This window comes from Peromyscus eremicus, chromosome 11 (assembly GCF_949786415.1).
Source record: "Peromyscus eremicus chromosome 11, PerEre_H2_v1, whole genome shotgun sequence".
NCBI classification, from domain to species: domain Eukaryota; kingdom Metazoa; phylum Chordata; class Mammalia; order Rodentia; family Cricetidae; genus Peromyscus; species Peromyscus eremicus.
Genome location: NC_081427.1, coordinates 45,917,339 through 45,934,775, shown reverse-complemented (window position 1 = coordinate 45,934,775; position 17,437 = coordinate 45,917,339). Strand labels below are relative to the sequence as shown.

The window sequence follows — 17,437 nt, the reverse complement described above, 5'->3', positions numbered from 1 at the left end:
CATTCTTCCTCTCGTCTTTGAAACAGACACAAATAGAATACATCTTACAACTGCAAGAAAACCTGAGTTCCTTCCAAAACAAAGGTGAATATATTGAAGTACGTTATTTCTAAATTCGTTTCATAGATTTCATTTATTAATAAGCATATTGTGAAAAATCTACATTTGATTTAGACTTTGTTTACAGAGCTTTTCACCACGGTGTTAGGATTCCTCACAGCTACCCTCTTATTTATGATCAGTGAAGTAAAGAATCTGGCTCATTGACTCTATTCATAGATTTTCCCTTGGCTCACTGAGTGAATCAGTAGGCTCCCTAGAGTTAATCAAGAGAAACATGGGAGGTTCTTTGGTTAACCTACTGGACTATATACTGGGAACCAAGGGAAAACTCCTAGAGATATATAGATATATATATATAAATCTTTAAACAATATTTACATGAAAATTGGCCAGTTTTCTTTTTTAGAGTAGCAGCTGTAAAAGTGAGTGCTGCCATTTAAAGAGTAGCCTTCCTTACTACCAATCTATCCAGGAGATGTTATTCTCATCAAATGGCAAACCATCACATACTAGATATTGATGGAGCTTGCTATGACCTGCCTCGTAAGGCATCGACACTTCTTGGGGTTACATACTGTTTACACTTGGTTATCTAACTTGTATTATGGACTACTTTCAATGTACATACAAATGTTCATGCATCAGAAGCCAATTTCCTTTAACAGTACGTAAAATTTGGGGCGCTAATAAACACTTCAACTTAAATAATGGCATTGTTAAGGTTCAAATTACACTATTAGTCTTGTTAACACCACTGGCACACACTGCATATATAATGTTTATCCTAAGATAAAACTCTTCTCAGAATTTCTTTACTTTTTATTATACACCAACTAGTTTATATTTTAGTTTTTTACAAAGAAAATGCTAAGAAAATTATAATCACATGTCATGGTATTAAAATCATAATTCCAGATTTCTTTACATATAAGATGGAATGGTCCAGCAGCTATGTCCACTGTCACAGACTTTAGTTCCGTTCAATTGATATGGCACATCCTGCAAAATTAACTAGTCACACACACAAAAAAAATGTCTCAAATACAGTAAAAATGTACACACAATAAAGGTAATTTACAGTTACAAATAAGGAATGTACTTTATCTTGGCTGTGCTTCAGAAATCTAGGGTCAATAGCCTTAGTCAAGGCACAGGAGGAGCGAGCACAGCTGCTGTCTCTAGGAGTAGACAAGGTATGTACAACCACTGATGAGGTATGCATGCACGCAAAGTATTCAAAATTGCTCAGTCTTGCTACGAAATGGATCTGAGTTAAAGGACATTTTGTGGCTTCCCCTACTTTCCACTTCTGGATTATTTCCACAATCTTTAAATGAAATTGACAAGGATATCCAAAAGCAATCACTATTTGGGTAGATGAAACAAAATACTTCACTAATCCCAATTGTTAGTTGTGCCTCTTGGACTAGAAGCATTTTGTAGACAAAGGAGTGTTTCACAAAATTGAAATGTCATTCAGGTGAAGGACAAGATATTTTCCACACACTTAAGATTTCAAAAACGTTCAAGTGGCCTTTACAGTTGGACCACCATCTGTTACAGTATTGGGGATTCTGGGGATCCTTTAGTAGCAAATAACCAACTTTAGAGGGCTCGAGGTCTCTTGGGGTTAATTTGCTTGCTGGCTTGTTCTTCTTCTTGTAATGCCGCACGAAAAGATTTCACTTTATCTTGAGATAAGAAGAGAACAAGGGAGTAAGTATTGTAGAATATGCAATATGGCACACAATTGTTATAGTGTGTATCAAATTAGCACTTATTATAACAAAAACTCAGCATTTCTCTTGTTCTATGTCACCTACTACCTCAGAACTATGTTCTATAAAAAGTTTTATGTATGCCTAGTAAAAACCTGTATTTTTCAACCAGTTTCTCTTACACAGATTTGATAGTGTTAAGTTTTAGTCTTTCTATTTTGGGGGGAATATAGGCAGGCTTTTCATGTTTAAATATATAGTCTACTCTAAAAGGGAAACATTGAGTATTACTCAGGTGTAAAACATACTTCTTTCAATAGTATGAGATTTCTACTCAGTCCTACTTCACTTTTTAAGCTAAGAAAATTTAACAGCTAAATTAAAGAAAAATGACATCTGTTTCCTCATCAGGGATTACAAGACGGTAACAGTAACACTCAGTTGCTCTTATATATCCTGTCTACTACCATGTATTGATCTAGAGTCATAAGGACTACTAATTTGTTAATAAACTGTCAGGGAAATTACCAACAGCTCTGGGAATGAGACATCTTTCTACAGCAGTGATGCTCAAATGGAAGTGACTTTTGCTCTAGGAACATTTAGTAATGTCTAGAGATGTTTTATAATAACTAGTATGGTGCTGTCCTCTAGTGGATAAATGCTTGTAAGCAAGAATGCTCAAACATTTTACTCTCCGTAAGACAACACCCTTCAACAATGGCCTACTCTAAGCTCTAAATAGTGCCAACAGTTATGTAATTCTGATTTAGGCTGGAATGTAACTCAGTGATATGCAATAGGCCCTGGGTTGAATTCATCATAACAAAACCGCAATGAACAGTTCTGTGTGGTGACCTACATATGAAAAAAAAAAATTTCCCCTTTTAGTACAGTGTTACAAAATAATTTTTTCTAAAATTAAAGACTTGTGAGTTGTGCCACTTGGATTAAAACATTTTGTAGATGGAGTGTTTCACAAAATCAAAATGTCATTCCAATGAAGGATGAGATTTTCCACAAACTATTTCAAACTTTTAAATGGTTATTGAGGGTTTGTGGGAATCTTTTGACAACTCATCTAGAGGATGCTGGATCTGATGCCTGTTAAGAGAATAAGCTCTCAAACTTCTTTTATCACTCAAAAATTATCTCTAGATGGTTAAAAAAAAATTCTATAATACATTATTTCTATAGTAACTTCCCCCCAAAATATGTCTGACATGGAATCTTAAGACAACCGAGGAAAAAAGTCAGTTAAATTGAATGTTACGTATTTCCAAGGAAAAACTTAGACTACATTAGGTTCTATCCCTTAAAATGAATATATTAATGATGATTATGGGGCTGCTGCAAAGACAGTAAAGTGCTTACAATCATAAGGACCAGAGTTCAGGCTTCAGTTATTATCCATGTGATAAAACTGAGTCAAGCAGGACACACCTAGAATCCCAACACGGGAGGACTGACTCCTGGTACTTGCTAGCCAGCCAGTCTAGCTTAACTGACAAGCTCCAGCTTCAGTGAGAAACCTCTCAACAAGTAAGAGGCCTAACATCCACCTCTGGCATCTATATGCATGTACATACATACAGAACCATGACCAATTGTAAATTATTAGAACAATTACCCAAAAATTCGAATCAAGGCTCGAATATGAAAAACATTAAAAACAAAGGTAACTTTAAAACAGACACTAATGACCTTATTCTACATGATGTCAAATCACCAACTTTATGAGGGGCTTGTTTTAAATATTTAAATAGCAAATCTGTGGCTAAAAGTAGGAATTTCAATCTAATTTCATATTGAATTTACATGTTCTCACACATAAACACTCAGAGAAGCAGAAGCAAAATCAGTACATACAAGGTATTTTTAAAGGTATAGAATAGGCAAAAAGTCAATGCATGAAACATGAGTATAGACAATCGAAAATGGTAATGTTATGAATCTTGTGTATGATGTACAATGCGCCTACGTGCATGTTCATGTGAGTACAGCACACTGTGCTGTAGTGTTCAGAGGAACACTTCCTTTGTCTTTTTCAAAACGACAGGAGATAAAGCATATTCTGGAGCCAAATAGGAGAGGCAATGGCCTAGGAACACAGATTTAATTTACCCCAAATTCCATGTTTCAACATATAAGTAATTTGATGGTTTTATAGTAACTGAACAAAAAGTCACAGATAAAAGACATTTTAAAAACACAATGAGCCAGGTGGTGGTGGTGCACGCCTTTAATCCCAACACTCGGGAGGCAGAGCCAGGCAGATCTTTGTGAGTTCGAGGCCAGCCTGGTCTATAGAGCGAGATCCAGGAAAGGCGCAAAGCTACACAGAGAAACCCTGTCTTGAAAAACAAACAAACAAAAAACCGCAATGATGGAAACATCTTAGAGCCAGGTTTTAGCCACAGAGAAACATCAACTATTAGCTTCAGATGCTATCTGATAATCTGCTAACAATGCTTTGATGGGTGGAATAAGCTTTTGTTAATATACTGTAAAGGGTTTTATATGTTTTATCAGGATGTTGGGTCTGCCTTTATCTGCTAGGCACAGGATGTTAGAGTCAACACAGAGGTGGACTAAGAATGGCTCTTCACTGGGCTGTAAACAGTTTAGCCAAACAAACTGTCATTTGGCTCACACTCTGCAACTTTCCAACTTCTCCAGCAGCCTCTCCAGACAGCTTGTTTCCAGGAATTCTCCTTTGCAGCCGTCATGTTAAAAGAAGGTCTCTGCCTGCCACTGCTACCCCAGAGTAGCTGGAGCTGCCAGGGTTTTTCTGTCTCTACCTCCCATCTCACCACAGGAAGACTGACTACCGATGTGTGTGACTGCACCTAACCTTTATTTGGGTTGTGGAGATACAAACTTAGATCCTCACAAAAAAGCAAGTATTTACCCACTGAGCCATCCCCAGAACCTTTTTTTTTTTTTTTTTTTTTTTAATTTTTGTCGTTTTAAGAGAAACATTTAGCAAGTGGTCGGTTTGTCTATATGTTTTGAAAAAAGATGCTAAAATTGTCTATAATCTTTACTTCAATCATCATACAAAATCTTTTCACTACTACACATCCTAATACCATGCAAATTTATACCAAACACTAAGATGAAAAGCAAATTACCTCGTAGCTCAGTTAAAATGTCTATTTTTTGCTCAAGAATAGCTTCAAGTTGTGTAGCATATGAGTCCACATCATAGTCTACTTCTTCAGTCATCTCTAGGAGAGCCTTTTCATCTTCTATCCAGCGAATGGATTCCTGATAATAAAAATTCAACACAAAAATTTGCAGGCTGACTTACAAATCAGGAGTTCTAAGTCAAACAACTTAAGCTGATATTCTCAAAAATATCAGTAGACATGACATCTCTATTCATAGTAAAATTAAATATTTTCATAAACTTTTTTTTCCTTGGCCAAGGATGAACCCTGGCATGCTTTGTAAATGGTAGGCAAGCATTCTACCACTGAGCTAGATCCTCAGACTTGTTCATTAAATTAAAGAAAAGAAAATACTATGGGGAGATATTTGCTATCATATGCCCGATACACATATGCAACTAAGAAATTTTAAAAGAATTGTGTTCTAGCCAGGCGGTGGTGGCGCACGCCTTTAATCCCAGCACTCGGGAGGCAGAGCCAGGTGGATCTCTGTGAGTTCGAGGCCAGCCTGGGCTACCAAGTGAGTTCCAGGACAGGCGCAAAGCTACACAGAAAAACCCAAAAAAAAAAAAAAAAAAAAGAATTGTGTTCTATGCAAAGAGTTCTTGAAATTTTGATTAATTTAAGGTGTTTGCCAGAAGGCCTTTTCTTACATACCTGGAACACTGCTCTGTGATCTTCTACAACCTGTTCTTCCATTTCTACCATCTGGGAGACAGCTTCGTGGAAAGTAAACAGTTGTGGAGAAACTTCTTCTTCCTTAAAACACAAAGTTTAAAACTATGACCTAAAGCTTATACTTTTAAAATGTCACTTTTTATTTTCTTTCCCTCCTTGAGAGCCCACCCAGGAATTCATGTGCTTTTTAAAAGAGGCCCATGTTCTACCACTGAGCTTAGCCCAAGCTCAAAAGCAGTTCTGTAAAGTCTAAGTAAGGCAGCCAGCTCACAAGCAAGCAGTCACTGTCACTCAGGAATCTATTCCTATTATGTGCAGACTTACCCTAAAAAGCAGTGTTTTGGAACAGTCAACTTTTCAGTTAAGGGAAGCTCATTCATTTCTGGTTTTCTTATTGGTACCGGCTTCTCCTCATTAACAATTACCTCACATCCACTGACTGGATGAGGCATGACAGCAACTGCTCAGACTAGACTTGCGTTTTCTTTTTTGAGGCACTGGCCTGCTCTGTACCCCTGGATGGCCTGACACTATGGAGGCCAGGCTGCAGCAGTTTCCCAAGTGCTGAGAATACAGCTGTGTGCCACTCTGCCCAGTTTAAGTTTCTTCTCTTGAAAAGAAAGATGTAAGGATACAATCTTTGGTACAATGTATTTCAAAGTGACTATCAAAATTAGTATTTTCAAGGATTAACTTTTTAAAAACCATACCTTAATTTTCATTTATGCTAATACAAATCATTTTACATTTTTATAGTAAAAAATAGCATCTTTAAGAAAAGAAATGGCTCTTTCTTTCTCTCTATACTGCTTAGGATGGCCTCAAATTGCTGGACTTAACCATCCTTCCTGCCTTAGCCTCCTCAACAGCTAGAACTACAGGTGTGTGTGTCTGGATGTGTATTTTGATTTGTCTACATTCCTGGCTGACCTGGTACTGGATAGGTAGTCCAGGCTAGCATAAAATTCTCAGCAATCCTCCTGCTTCAGCTTCTCTAGTACTGGAATTACATGGGTGTACCACCATAGCTAGGAAGCCAGATAGTTTTTTTGTTTGTTTGTTTTTATAGAAATCTCAAATAACAAATCATAATTGTACTTCAGCAACAAGCACATGACAACACAGGTATGTTTTGGTTGTTACATGAACTCAAAATTTATCTGGCATATCTTTACTTTTGGAGTCTCCTGCCTAACCCAGTTCTAGTAACTCAATCTGTCTTCTCAAAATATGGCTTCAGTGACAAAGACTACTACATAGACGTCTACATAAAAACTGTTGTAACATGTTAGTAGAAATGGCATTTAAGCCAGGCGGCGGTGACGCATACCTTTAATCCCAGCACTCAGGAGGCAGAGACAAGGGGATTTCCAAGTTTAAGGCCAGCCTGGTTTACAGAGTGAGTTCCAGAACAGCCAGGGATACACAGAGAAACCCTGTCTTGGGGATGAGGGTGGAGTTGTCGTCATTCAAGATTCTAAATGCGTAAAAAAACCTGACATTTGACTTTCATCAATAAGCTGTCATACTCTAAAATCTACATAATCAGAATAGTGAAGAATTTTTTATCTTTCTATGGGAATAAATGTACCTGCTTTTTATTGGGAACATAAAATTTCTCATATTCTTCCTCATGAATATACACTCAACATTTTTTTCCTAGCTACTTCCTCCAGGCCCATAATATCCTCTTTCCTTTGGATCTGAAATTATGCAAATGCATGCATTCCTTAGAGTTTACTCCCAAACATGTTTGTCTTTAGAAATATATTTCTGCAATTCTAATACACTTCATTAACCATCTACTTATATTAGTTTTCTCTCCAGGATGTGTTTTAGAGTCTATTCCCTTTCAGTATCCCTTATTGAGAATATTGCAAGAATATGTACACATGCAATAACACTTAATATAACAATACTGCTGAATAATATCAAGGTAAGTTCCTGGTGTAGCAAATTTCAAAGAATTGCACACTCGGTGATATGCGTCTGTAAAAGGTGATGTAGTTTAAAATCCTGGCTTGGTACTAACGAGATGACTTCAAGGTTAAGAGCACTGGCTGCCCTTCTAAAGGATCTGAGTTTGGTTCCCCAGCACCCAGATGGTGAACCATCTGTAACTCCAGTTATAGGGATCTGGTGTCCTGTTCTGGCCTCCTTCAGCAATGCTCACACATGGTGCACAGATATATATGTAGGCAAACACTCAAACACATAAAAATAAAATTAAAAAGAAAAATTGTGGCCTGTGTGGGTCTAGTAAGATACAATAAATACAAAGATGCTATAAGGGGGTGCTTACCTTACTCTGGTTTTCTTTATCTTTGGGAGGTATCATATCTAGACATAGTTCCAGATTTGCTTTGAGAGTCTAAAAACAACCAGTTATCTCTGAAAACTCTGGGAAGATGGACTGAAGCTAGGACCTCACTTTTAGCTCTGTCTTCCATGGTACTCCCTTGGACAGCAAGCTCTTTACCACTGAGTTATCAGCCCAACCTCTCCACCTTGCTTTTCTTTTTCTTGACATGCTATTGCATTGCAGCCCTTGCTAGCCGGGAACTTACAATGGCCTCAAATTTGCAGCAATCCTCCTGCCTCAGCCTCCAAAGTCCTGGGATTATAGATTTGTGCTACATGCCCAGATCACATGCATTTCTTTATACTTGCCTATCCTTACAGATTATATATTTTAATTATAAAAATTTTAAAGACACTTCAAATATAGAAAACCAACCAGATTTAATGGATGTTGGCATTTTATTGGGGTTTTTTGGTTGTTTCTCTTTTTGTTTTGGGGTGTTTCTGGGGCTCACTGTGATTTTTAATATAGTTCCTTTATCTGTCTAATGCACACACTTATGCTGACAGGTTATTTTGTTTGTTTTGAGACAGGGTTTCTTTGTGTAGCCCTGATTGTTCTGGAACTCACTCTGTAAACCAGACTGGCCTTTAACTCAGAGATCTGCCTGCCCTGAGTGCTGGGATCTACCACTGCCCAGAACTATTGACAGTGTTTTGTTTTGTTTTGTTTTTTTTAAAGATTTATATAAGATGTACTTATATATAATCTTAAACTAATTAGTCACTAAAATATTTCATTTCGTTTTTTGTTTTCGAGACAGGGTTTTCTCTGTGTAGCACTGGCTGTCCTGGAACCTGTTCTGTAGACCAGGCTGGCCTTGAACTCACAAAGATACACTTGCCTCTGTCTCCTGAGTGCTGGGACTGAAAGCGTGCGCCACCACTGCATGGCACTAAAATTTTAATGTAGGCATAAAATCTGAAAAATAAATAGGCTATTATTAGAGAGCTAGTAAGCTGGGAAATTGTTTGGATTCATGAACCATACATTTTGTCCCTGTTACTGTGGTAAGAAAGCAGCTAGAAAAGCATGGCTATATTCCAGTAAAGCTGTACTTATCTCAATGGATGATTAGTCCACTGGGTGGACTTGCTGATCCCTGCTTGAGATTATAGTGTTCAATTAAGTTCTGCTATTGATGAAACAAACTAAAGCTGGATCAGTAACAATGATATGTGACTCACATTTTGTTCACAAAGAAGTTTTAAATCATCTCTCTGGGGGGAACTTCCCACACCCCACTGTGTCTCTAAATCATCAATCTGGCTTGGTGGATGGTGCATTATTGGACGGACATCACCAGCAGCAGTTGGATCTACAGTCAATTCTTTTACCCTATAAATATATAAAAGTTATCTAAAATTATGAAAGGCTCATGCAGAGATACAAGAAAACACCAACCTATTCAATACAAAAGCAATTAATGTAGTAAGATCGATGATGTCACTTTAGATGTCAAATTTATCTAAACTCTGTGGATTTGCTGGTTTAATGTGAGTTTACTTAAACAACTTTATACTTACTTCAAGTGTAATTATTGTTCATAGTCAGGGAAACTTAGCAAAGTATATAGATTAAATATTTCAAAGAAATAAACTATAATTGCAATTACGATTTATGACAGAAAAATTGTTAAGATCCATAAAGAAACCACTATTGAAATCAGGGGAGTTTATATCCTATTACGATTTCAGCAGTCATACTGCTCAGCTAGCTAAGTAAAAAATAATTTTATTTTACTTATTGAGACAGGGTCTCGCTATGTATCCCTGGATGGCCTGAAACTCAATGTGCAAATCAGATTGATCTGCTTGCTTCTACCCTCCCAAGTGCTGGGATTAAAGGCTTGTGCACCATGACCAGCCAGTCATTTTTATCTCAAATGCCTAAAGATTGTAAGAATCTTAACTTCTGTCATGTTTAAAAGCTGTATATCTTAAGTTTACAAATTTTAAAAAAAGATATACTTTATGAATCACAAGGATCGTTATTTTCTTGCAGACAAGTAACTTTTTTATCACATAATAAAGATAAATATGCAAAAGTGACATTATCTTTTAAAAAGCAAAGGAAAATATGGAGCTTAAGTTCTAAATAAATAATTTAAAGTAAATTAATAAGGGACATAAAAAATGCAGATCATGCAGTACAACCACCTGCTAAAAAATGAAGTGAAAATGAAAAATGGCTTAGAACACAAGAAATAAATGAATATCTATACACAGCACAATTCAAAACAAGCTAGTCAAAGAAACAAGGCAAGACCTGGTAATCGAAGGAGAAAAGTCGTCATAATCGTAAGAAGGAGAGAGATCAGGGCGACTGCCACTACCCTGGGAGAAGGGAATGTCTGAAGGACTAATTCCAAACTCCTTTACTCTGTAGTACCAAAACAGTGAAAATTAAAAGAACTCTTGGTAAAAACAGCAACGCACAGTTCAACTTTTGTTTAGAAAAGAATATTAACATTGTTGAGTGTATTTTAGAACATTACTTCATAAATAGGTTTCCAAACATGTTTTATTGATCCCCTCGCTCAAAAAAAACCTTATAATCTTTCCTTTCTAGTTTACTTCTCTCTTTTCTCACAAATCTTCCTAGAAACTTCAAGGTCCTTTGCTTTAACTATGTGACCCATGCAATCAAATTACTAAAACCAATCAGATTTAATGGATGTTGGCATTTTTGTAAATAAATCAACACTGTGTGTGTGTGTGTGTGTGTGTGTGTGTGTGTGAAAAGTTGATGCACAACATCTTCCTCAACTTTGTCCATTTTATTTTCTGAGACTAGGTCTTTTAACTAAGCCTGTTGCTCAGTAATTTGGCTAGACTAGCTGGCCAGTGTCCTCCTGTCCTCATCATCCCAGCTCTGGGATTACAGGTGTGTGCTCCCGTGTTCATCCTTTTTACATACATGCTAGGGGTCCAACCTCAAGTCTGCACACCTGAGCAGCAAGCACTTTGCCATCGGAGCCATCTCCCCAGCCCTGAGTCCTCAACACTTCTGCAGTTCTTTTCAAACCAGATATGAGATGAAATTCTAATGCCTTAAGGCATGCCCGGTTTGTAATGAGTTAAGGTTAACTTATCCACCTAGGATTGTATTAGCTGTAAAACCTCCTCCATATGATGGAGAAAATAAGACACTCAAGTTTTTGCGGTTGGTGATGCCAATTATGAATGTGGGTGGTAAATAGCTTTTAGGAATGGAATTTTAAAATGTTCTTGCTAATGACAACAGTTACATATAACTGAATTATAACTTTTCTCATCTTGCCTTATGTGACATTTTATAATAGGCAATATTTATCAAGTACTAGAATTAGTAACATTTAGGCATTATATTATATAGACCTGATAAGAATCTTATGGTATCTTCACATCACAGATGAGAAAACTGATTTAGATAAATAAAGTACCTCATTTGAGGTTATTCAGAAAGAATGTGGTGTAACTAAAGAACAAGCTTACCCGAGTTCAAATCATTTCTATGCCATAAGACACTCTCTGAATTCTATTTTTCTTAGGTGGAACGAAATGCGTTGTCTTCCTTCACAAGCCAAAACCCAGCCAAATACCATTAATTTCATACAGATCAAATGAATACACACACCCCCACCCCCACATATTTCTACTCGTAATCTATCCACTGTTGAAGGTTTAATATCAGACTGTCTATCTTTACCATTTTATTGGAGGCATGTATATCTACAGCAGCTACCCTTGATCTTGAGATCCTCCTGCCTCAACCTCCTGAGTGCTAGAACTATAAGCATGTGTCACTAAGTCTGGCCTTTGCCCTCTTATTCTTCAAGATCATCATTTTGGAAAGTTTTTTACTACACCACTGAAAATCTAAATTCTGAATATGGAAATTAACTTTGTTACTCCTATGCCTGTTTCTCATATGTAAAATCTCCTCATTGAGTAGTACTATTAGTGTCAACCACATAAATGTTTTCTGTTACATATCCTCTTGTGCAAGTACATATAACATGTACAGAATAATTTCCCTAAAATTACAGTTAAAAACAATTTCAGTAGCTCTTCTGTTTCAATTCCTCTAAAGTCTTCCTTTACCCACAGCGTATCCTCTGCTTCAGAAAAAAACGTTTCACAAACATCTAATACAGCTTTTCCTCTTGAACAACCTACACCTTCCTTCGCCTCTCTTCATATTTTTTTCCTTTTCTTTCTTTCTTTTTTGAGACAAGATCTAACCTAGCCCAGGACATCTGGGAAACTTGCTGTGTAGCTGCTTGTGACCTTAAACTCCTGATCCTCCTGCATTCACCTGACATGCTAGGATTATAGGTAATTGCCACACACCTAACAGAATATCTCAATTTTATTAATTGATTCAATTGGACTTGTCATTTAACATCAAAATACATTGTTACAAACTATCCCTCAACTCCCATAAAACACTCTTAAAATATATAGTTTTGATTAAAATACAGTTTGGAAATAACTATGCTATGCTCAACATTTTATAAAGATTACTTCTCTCAGTTCTTAAAACTGTCCTTGGGGTTGGGGATTTAGCTCAGTGGTAGAGCGCTTGCCTAGCAAGCGCAAGGCCCTGGGTTCGTTCCTCAGCCTTGAAAAAAAAGAAAGAAAAAAAAAAAAAAAAGAAAAGTGTCCTTTAGGGCAAGTATGATCATTGATTTCACCATTCTAAAGATAAGGAAACCAGAGCACATTAAGGATTGGCAACCATCAAGTAGTGAAGCAGGTATTAAGCCTACTTTGTCCTAAGAACTAACACTTTTCCACTGATATGTTGAGTCCTAAAAAGCAAACACTTCTTTAAGAAATAAACAATTTGCAGGCTGGGGGTATAGCTCAATTATAGAGCACTTGTCTAGAATGGTCAAGGCCCTAGTTCAATCTCTAGTACGACAATATGTAATAAAAACCCTACATGTTTAGCCAAGCATGGTGATATACTCCTCTATTCAGCAAATGGAAGGTAGAGACAAGAAGATCAGGAATTTAAGGCCACCCTCACACTGGGAAGCCAGTGTGGGTTAGTATACTATCACCATTACCTCAAACTGTCTAAATAGTCAAAATCTGAAAAACTTGTGATCTCAATCTATATACCAGTTTCATGTTAGCAGGAATCTTTATTGCCTAAAGTTTTAAGACATGGAGGGGTTTGCTTTAATTCTATTAGATGTAATTAAAAAAAATTTTTTTTTGATTCTGTAATAATACTCTACCACAGAAAGTTATTCCCTACCCTTCCATGAACAACTCTGGAAAAAACAAAGCATCTTAAAATGATTTTTAAAAAACTCTCACATCCTAAAAAAAATAATAATAATTAAAAGACAATATTGTCTGTAGCTAGGAGTTCATACTTCAAACTTTAAAAGTTAAACCTATTTAAAGCTATACTTTATTTTTAAGTAGCTATCGTATTTTGCGTTTTTTGTGGGTCCTCCTCTCGCTCGAATGAGAAGAGAACCCAGGGTCTTGTCATGCTTGGCAAACAAGGACACTGAGCTACATACACCCCTAGGCCAATTGGTTAGTGTTTCCTAGCAATGTTTACTATCATTTAAAAATCTGTTCAGGTGAAACATAAGCATGATACAAAAGATTAAAAGAATGATCAAAATGCAGTTACCTAATGATGCGCAAAGATACATGTATAGGTATGAAGACTATCTTTAAAATGTTAAAAAAGGGGGCTGGAGAGATGGCACAGAAGTTAAGAGCACTGGCTGCTCTTCCATATGTCCTGAGTTCAATTCCCAGCAACCACATGGTGGCTCACATCCATCTGTAATGAGATCTGGTGCCCTCTTCTGACCTGCAGGCATACATACAGGCAGAACACTGTATATATAATAAAATAAATCTCTAAAAGAAAAATATTTTAAAAAAAAATGTTAAAAAGGAAAAATAAGAACATTATTTTAAAGTATTCAGGTACTTCAAGGTAGAGAGTAACAGGCCTGACATTTGTAACCTGCCAACAGAAGGAACACGTCTGACCTTCTAGGGAGGCTGCTTCCCAGCCTCTTCTGTTCCACTGAAGAGATTTCTAAATGACAGAAACATTTCAAGAATTAAATGCTCACTTGTTCTTTTGGATTTCAATTTTTAACGATTCTATTATCATCGTGTGTATTGTGTACACATTCCCCAGTGCATGTGGAGGTCAGAGGACAACTCTGCAGAATGGGCTTTGTCCTTCCCCATGGGACCTGGGGGTTGAACTCTGGTTATCAAGCTTGTGTGGCAAGTACTTTTACGCACTTAGCCATATTGCCTGGCTTGTTTTTAGGTACTTTTCTACACAGATGAAGTTCTTCTATTTAAAAAGATGAAAAATAAAGTTTCCATTTTGAGTGGAACAAGAAGTAATACGTTTCTGAAGAAAATTAAGATAATCTCTACACTAGAAGTAAGTTATAAAGAATAATCTGTAGGTTAAAATTGTGTAAGTGTAACATGATAAAACATTTAAAACTTCAAGGGGAGAGAGTAGATCTAGATGAGTTAGGGGGAAGTGTGTATGTGAGTGAGTTTCATCAAAATACTGTGTGTGTGTGTGTGTGTGTGTCTGTGTGTGTCTGTGTGCGCCGTGTGCACACATGCACATGTAGGGATCTACAAATTAAACATTTCATCCTAACTAAGAGTTCCAAAGACATCTGAAACTATTCATGACTATAAGATATAAACTCTTTAGTTCTCACTGCATTTTGTCTCTATGTAACAACCCAGTTGAAGTTGGAAACATTAGTTATATGAATAACAACATATAATCCGTACACAGTACCAGAAAGAACTGATATATACATGTGTATGTATGTATTTAATTGAACATCATCAGGATAATTCCAGCATAGAGCATAACAATTTAAGAAATTAACGCCCTAATTTCCAGTTTAGCCTTAATACTATGAGGATTTCCATTCTTGAAACATAGTAAAATACTATGAATCATAATGTTGAAATGGAAAAATATAATCATGTTCTAGGATCAAAAGGTCAATTTTAAATAAAGATGTCAGTCTCACCTATTTTTGTTCATTTTTTCAACTTAACAAAACAATTCTAAATAATGTCCCCTTAAAGAACATAAAATTTAAGGAATAGATATGATAAATTTGCCCTATTAGGTGTTCTCTTTGCTGTGATCTCTGTGGTCCTTCTGCCTTAGTATCACCACATGCTACAACTACAGACATGTTTCCCCAGCATACAACAAATGACACTATATACTGCTCTAATATATTAGAGTTCAAATTTTAAAATGGAGGAATAACTTTCATACCTATTTGCATATCTTAACGTATTAAGAGTATTTTCACAGGATGCCATTCCTGGAGAGATTGTGGCAATCTACAAAGGGGGGGAAGCAAAGATAAAATCATAAATGCTCAAGACAGTGACCTTGACAGATAGCTCAGTAGGGTCTAATCTTATAATCCACTTTAAAATGTCCGTACTGGTATCTGACCTCTAATATCTACCTACCTAGAACATGTAATCATTATAAAATCCAGTTAAAATTTTTAAAGATTTTTCTGAAGGTACCAGAAAGTCATTAAAAATCCATCAGAAAATGAAGGCAAACATTTAGAAAAGTGAACAACAGAGACGGCCCCTCCACCTATTTTTACTGTTAGTAACGGAATAGTATTCTGCCAGAGACAATGAATGCCCTACCAATGTCCCACAGGACCACTGAAGTCTCTCTAGGAACTGCAGTTCCAGGTTGAGAAACTGGAGAACCTAGCAGCTGGAAAAGGTAAACCGTCCTATCAGAGAAGAAGACTGATCAAGAAACTCAAAGTGTATGCACAGCTGCACAAATCTCTGGTTGATCACCTAGCTTGCCATAAACACAACAAATTGTAAGCAACACAGTGAAGTGCATGAAGAGATATTTGAAAGAACTTGGGAATAAGTTAACATCTGCTACAATAACAACAAATTAGATTAAGACAATCCAAGTTTCTATGAAGTATTCAGATATTAGAATTAAAAAGCATTATAGCTGCACTATAAATTTTCCAACCAATTGGTAGGGACCACATCTTAAATACCATAATCTCTCACACTAGAAGGGTAATTAATTATAATTAGCAACGTCTAAAATTTTCATAGATAATTTCTATTTATTCCTTCAGGATAAAAACAGAAACAAACGAAAAACCCAACTTACCATGCAAGTACGAGAATTTTCACCTATGAATGAATCTCTCAACACCTGAGTGAGTTTACTTGCTCGGAAAGGAGTATGGGGTTTATTTCTACCTAAGGCTCTGATGCACTCCTAAAAATTAAGAAAACATTTTTTACTAATTAGGCTTTATGAGAGTCATTTTAAGCAACATTTTAAAGAGGTTTCTTATGTGCAAACTTCTAAGGACTAATGAGCTCTGAAAATTCTAACTTTTATATAACTTAATGATGGTTTCATAAATATTAATTCAAGAAAATGAGTAACAACAAAAACAAACCTTAATTATTCTAAACCAACAACAAAAACCTGAACACATGACCAGTGTTAGAAAGGCAGCACGAAAGCTGTAAGAAGTTGAGATTTTAAAGTGGAATCCCAAAGGCTACAGCTGCTTTATTGTAATCCCTCTAACTCCTGATTTTCCAGTTAAGGGGGAAAATATAATAATGCTTTAAAGTAAATTATTTTGGCTCAACATTTGTTTTTTTTTTTCTGAATGCTATTCCATTTTTTGAAGACATCACTTCCGCCCTCTCTTGTCCCTTTAAGGTCACTGTAGTGCTTTAAGAGGCTAAGGGGGTAACAGCAGGGGGAAAGAACTCTCCATCAAACCCAGGGAGGAGACTGAACACCTCCTCTGTGGATCTTGTCTTGAGTCACAGACGAGAAAAAACAAAACCCCAACATTTCTTAGCTCAATTCCACAGCTGCTTGGTCCCCTGAAGAAAGCCTGGATGATTATGGTCCTTTAGAATCTAATTAAGCAGCTTCAGAACTGGTCTGTCAATTCATTTCATAAAAACAAGGGAAAATGGGTGCATGGAAAAATTCTACATACAATAAAATCTGTAACTTCAAATATAACGAAGTTTATAAATCTTTTACTAGTTTTTTACAAGTAAGCAAAATTAAAGTCAAAAGTAAAAGACCTTTTGCAATTAAATAGACTTTCCTTACCTTGAGTGCTAAAAGGCTTTTATTAATTTCAGCACCTTCAAGCCTGGTTTGCCTGTCAGCACTTGATGTATCAGCTCCTCTTTCATTCCCAGCCAAATCAATGAGAGAGAATTTGCCATGGAGTTTTCCCTTCCTTCTAAGAATGATCTGAAACACTGCATGACTCCGAGATGAATGTGCATTTGCAGATGTTTGACCGGATGTTCTGGAATGTTATTAAGGACATAGTGACACATCAAAACCTTTTATGTGCATGGTAGCCACAGTATTTT

The 17,437-nt window shown here is 36.4% G+C and overlaps 1 protein-coding gene and 1 non-coding gene across 4 annotated transcripts in view; one reads left to right on the top strand and one right to left on the bottom strand.

The window, feature by feature from the left end:
- Positions 1–114: 114 nt before the first annotated feature.
- Positions 115–17,437, bottom strand: part of Kif2a (kinesin family member 2A) — a 58,692-nt gene continuing 41,369 nt past the window's right edge. For all 3 annotated transcript variants that reach the window (XM_059276105.1, XM_059276106.1, XM_059276107.1), the window contains exons 14-20: positions 17,166–17,370; positions 16,188–16,298; positions 15,294–15,361; positions 9,182–9,332; positions 5,612–5,713; positions 4,916–5,051; positions 115–1,754 (exon numbers count right to left, since the gene is read on the bottom strand). In XM_059276105.1, the coding sequence (XP_059132088.1) occupies positions 1,669–1,754; positions 4,916–5,051; positions 5,612–5,713; positions 9,182–9,332; positions 15,294–15,361; positions 16,188–16,298; positions 17,166–17,370 (859 nt within the window). In that variant the 3' untranslated portion in view covers positions 115–1,668. The remainder of the gene's footprint in view (positions 1,755–4,915; positions 5,052–5,611; positions 5,714–9,181; positions 9,333–15,293; positions 15,362–16,187; positions 16,299–17,165; positions 17,371–17,437) is intronic.
- Positions 16,745–16,872, top strand: LOC131922096 (small nucleolar RNA SNORA26). Its single transcript, XR_009382206.1, has one exon. It is a non-coding gene; the product is annotated as a small nucleolar RNA SNORA26 (small nucleolar RNA).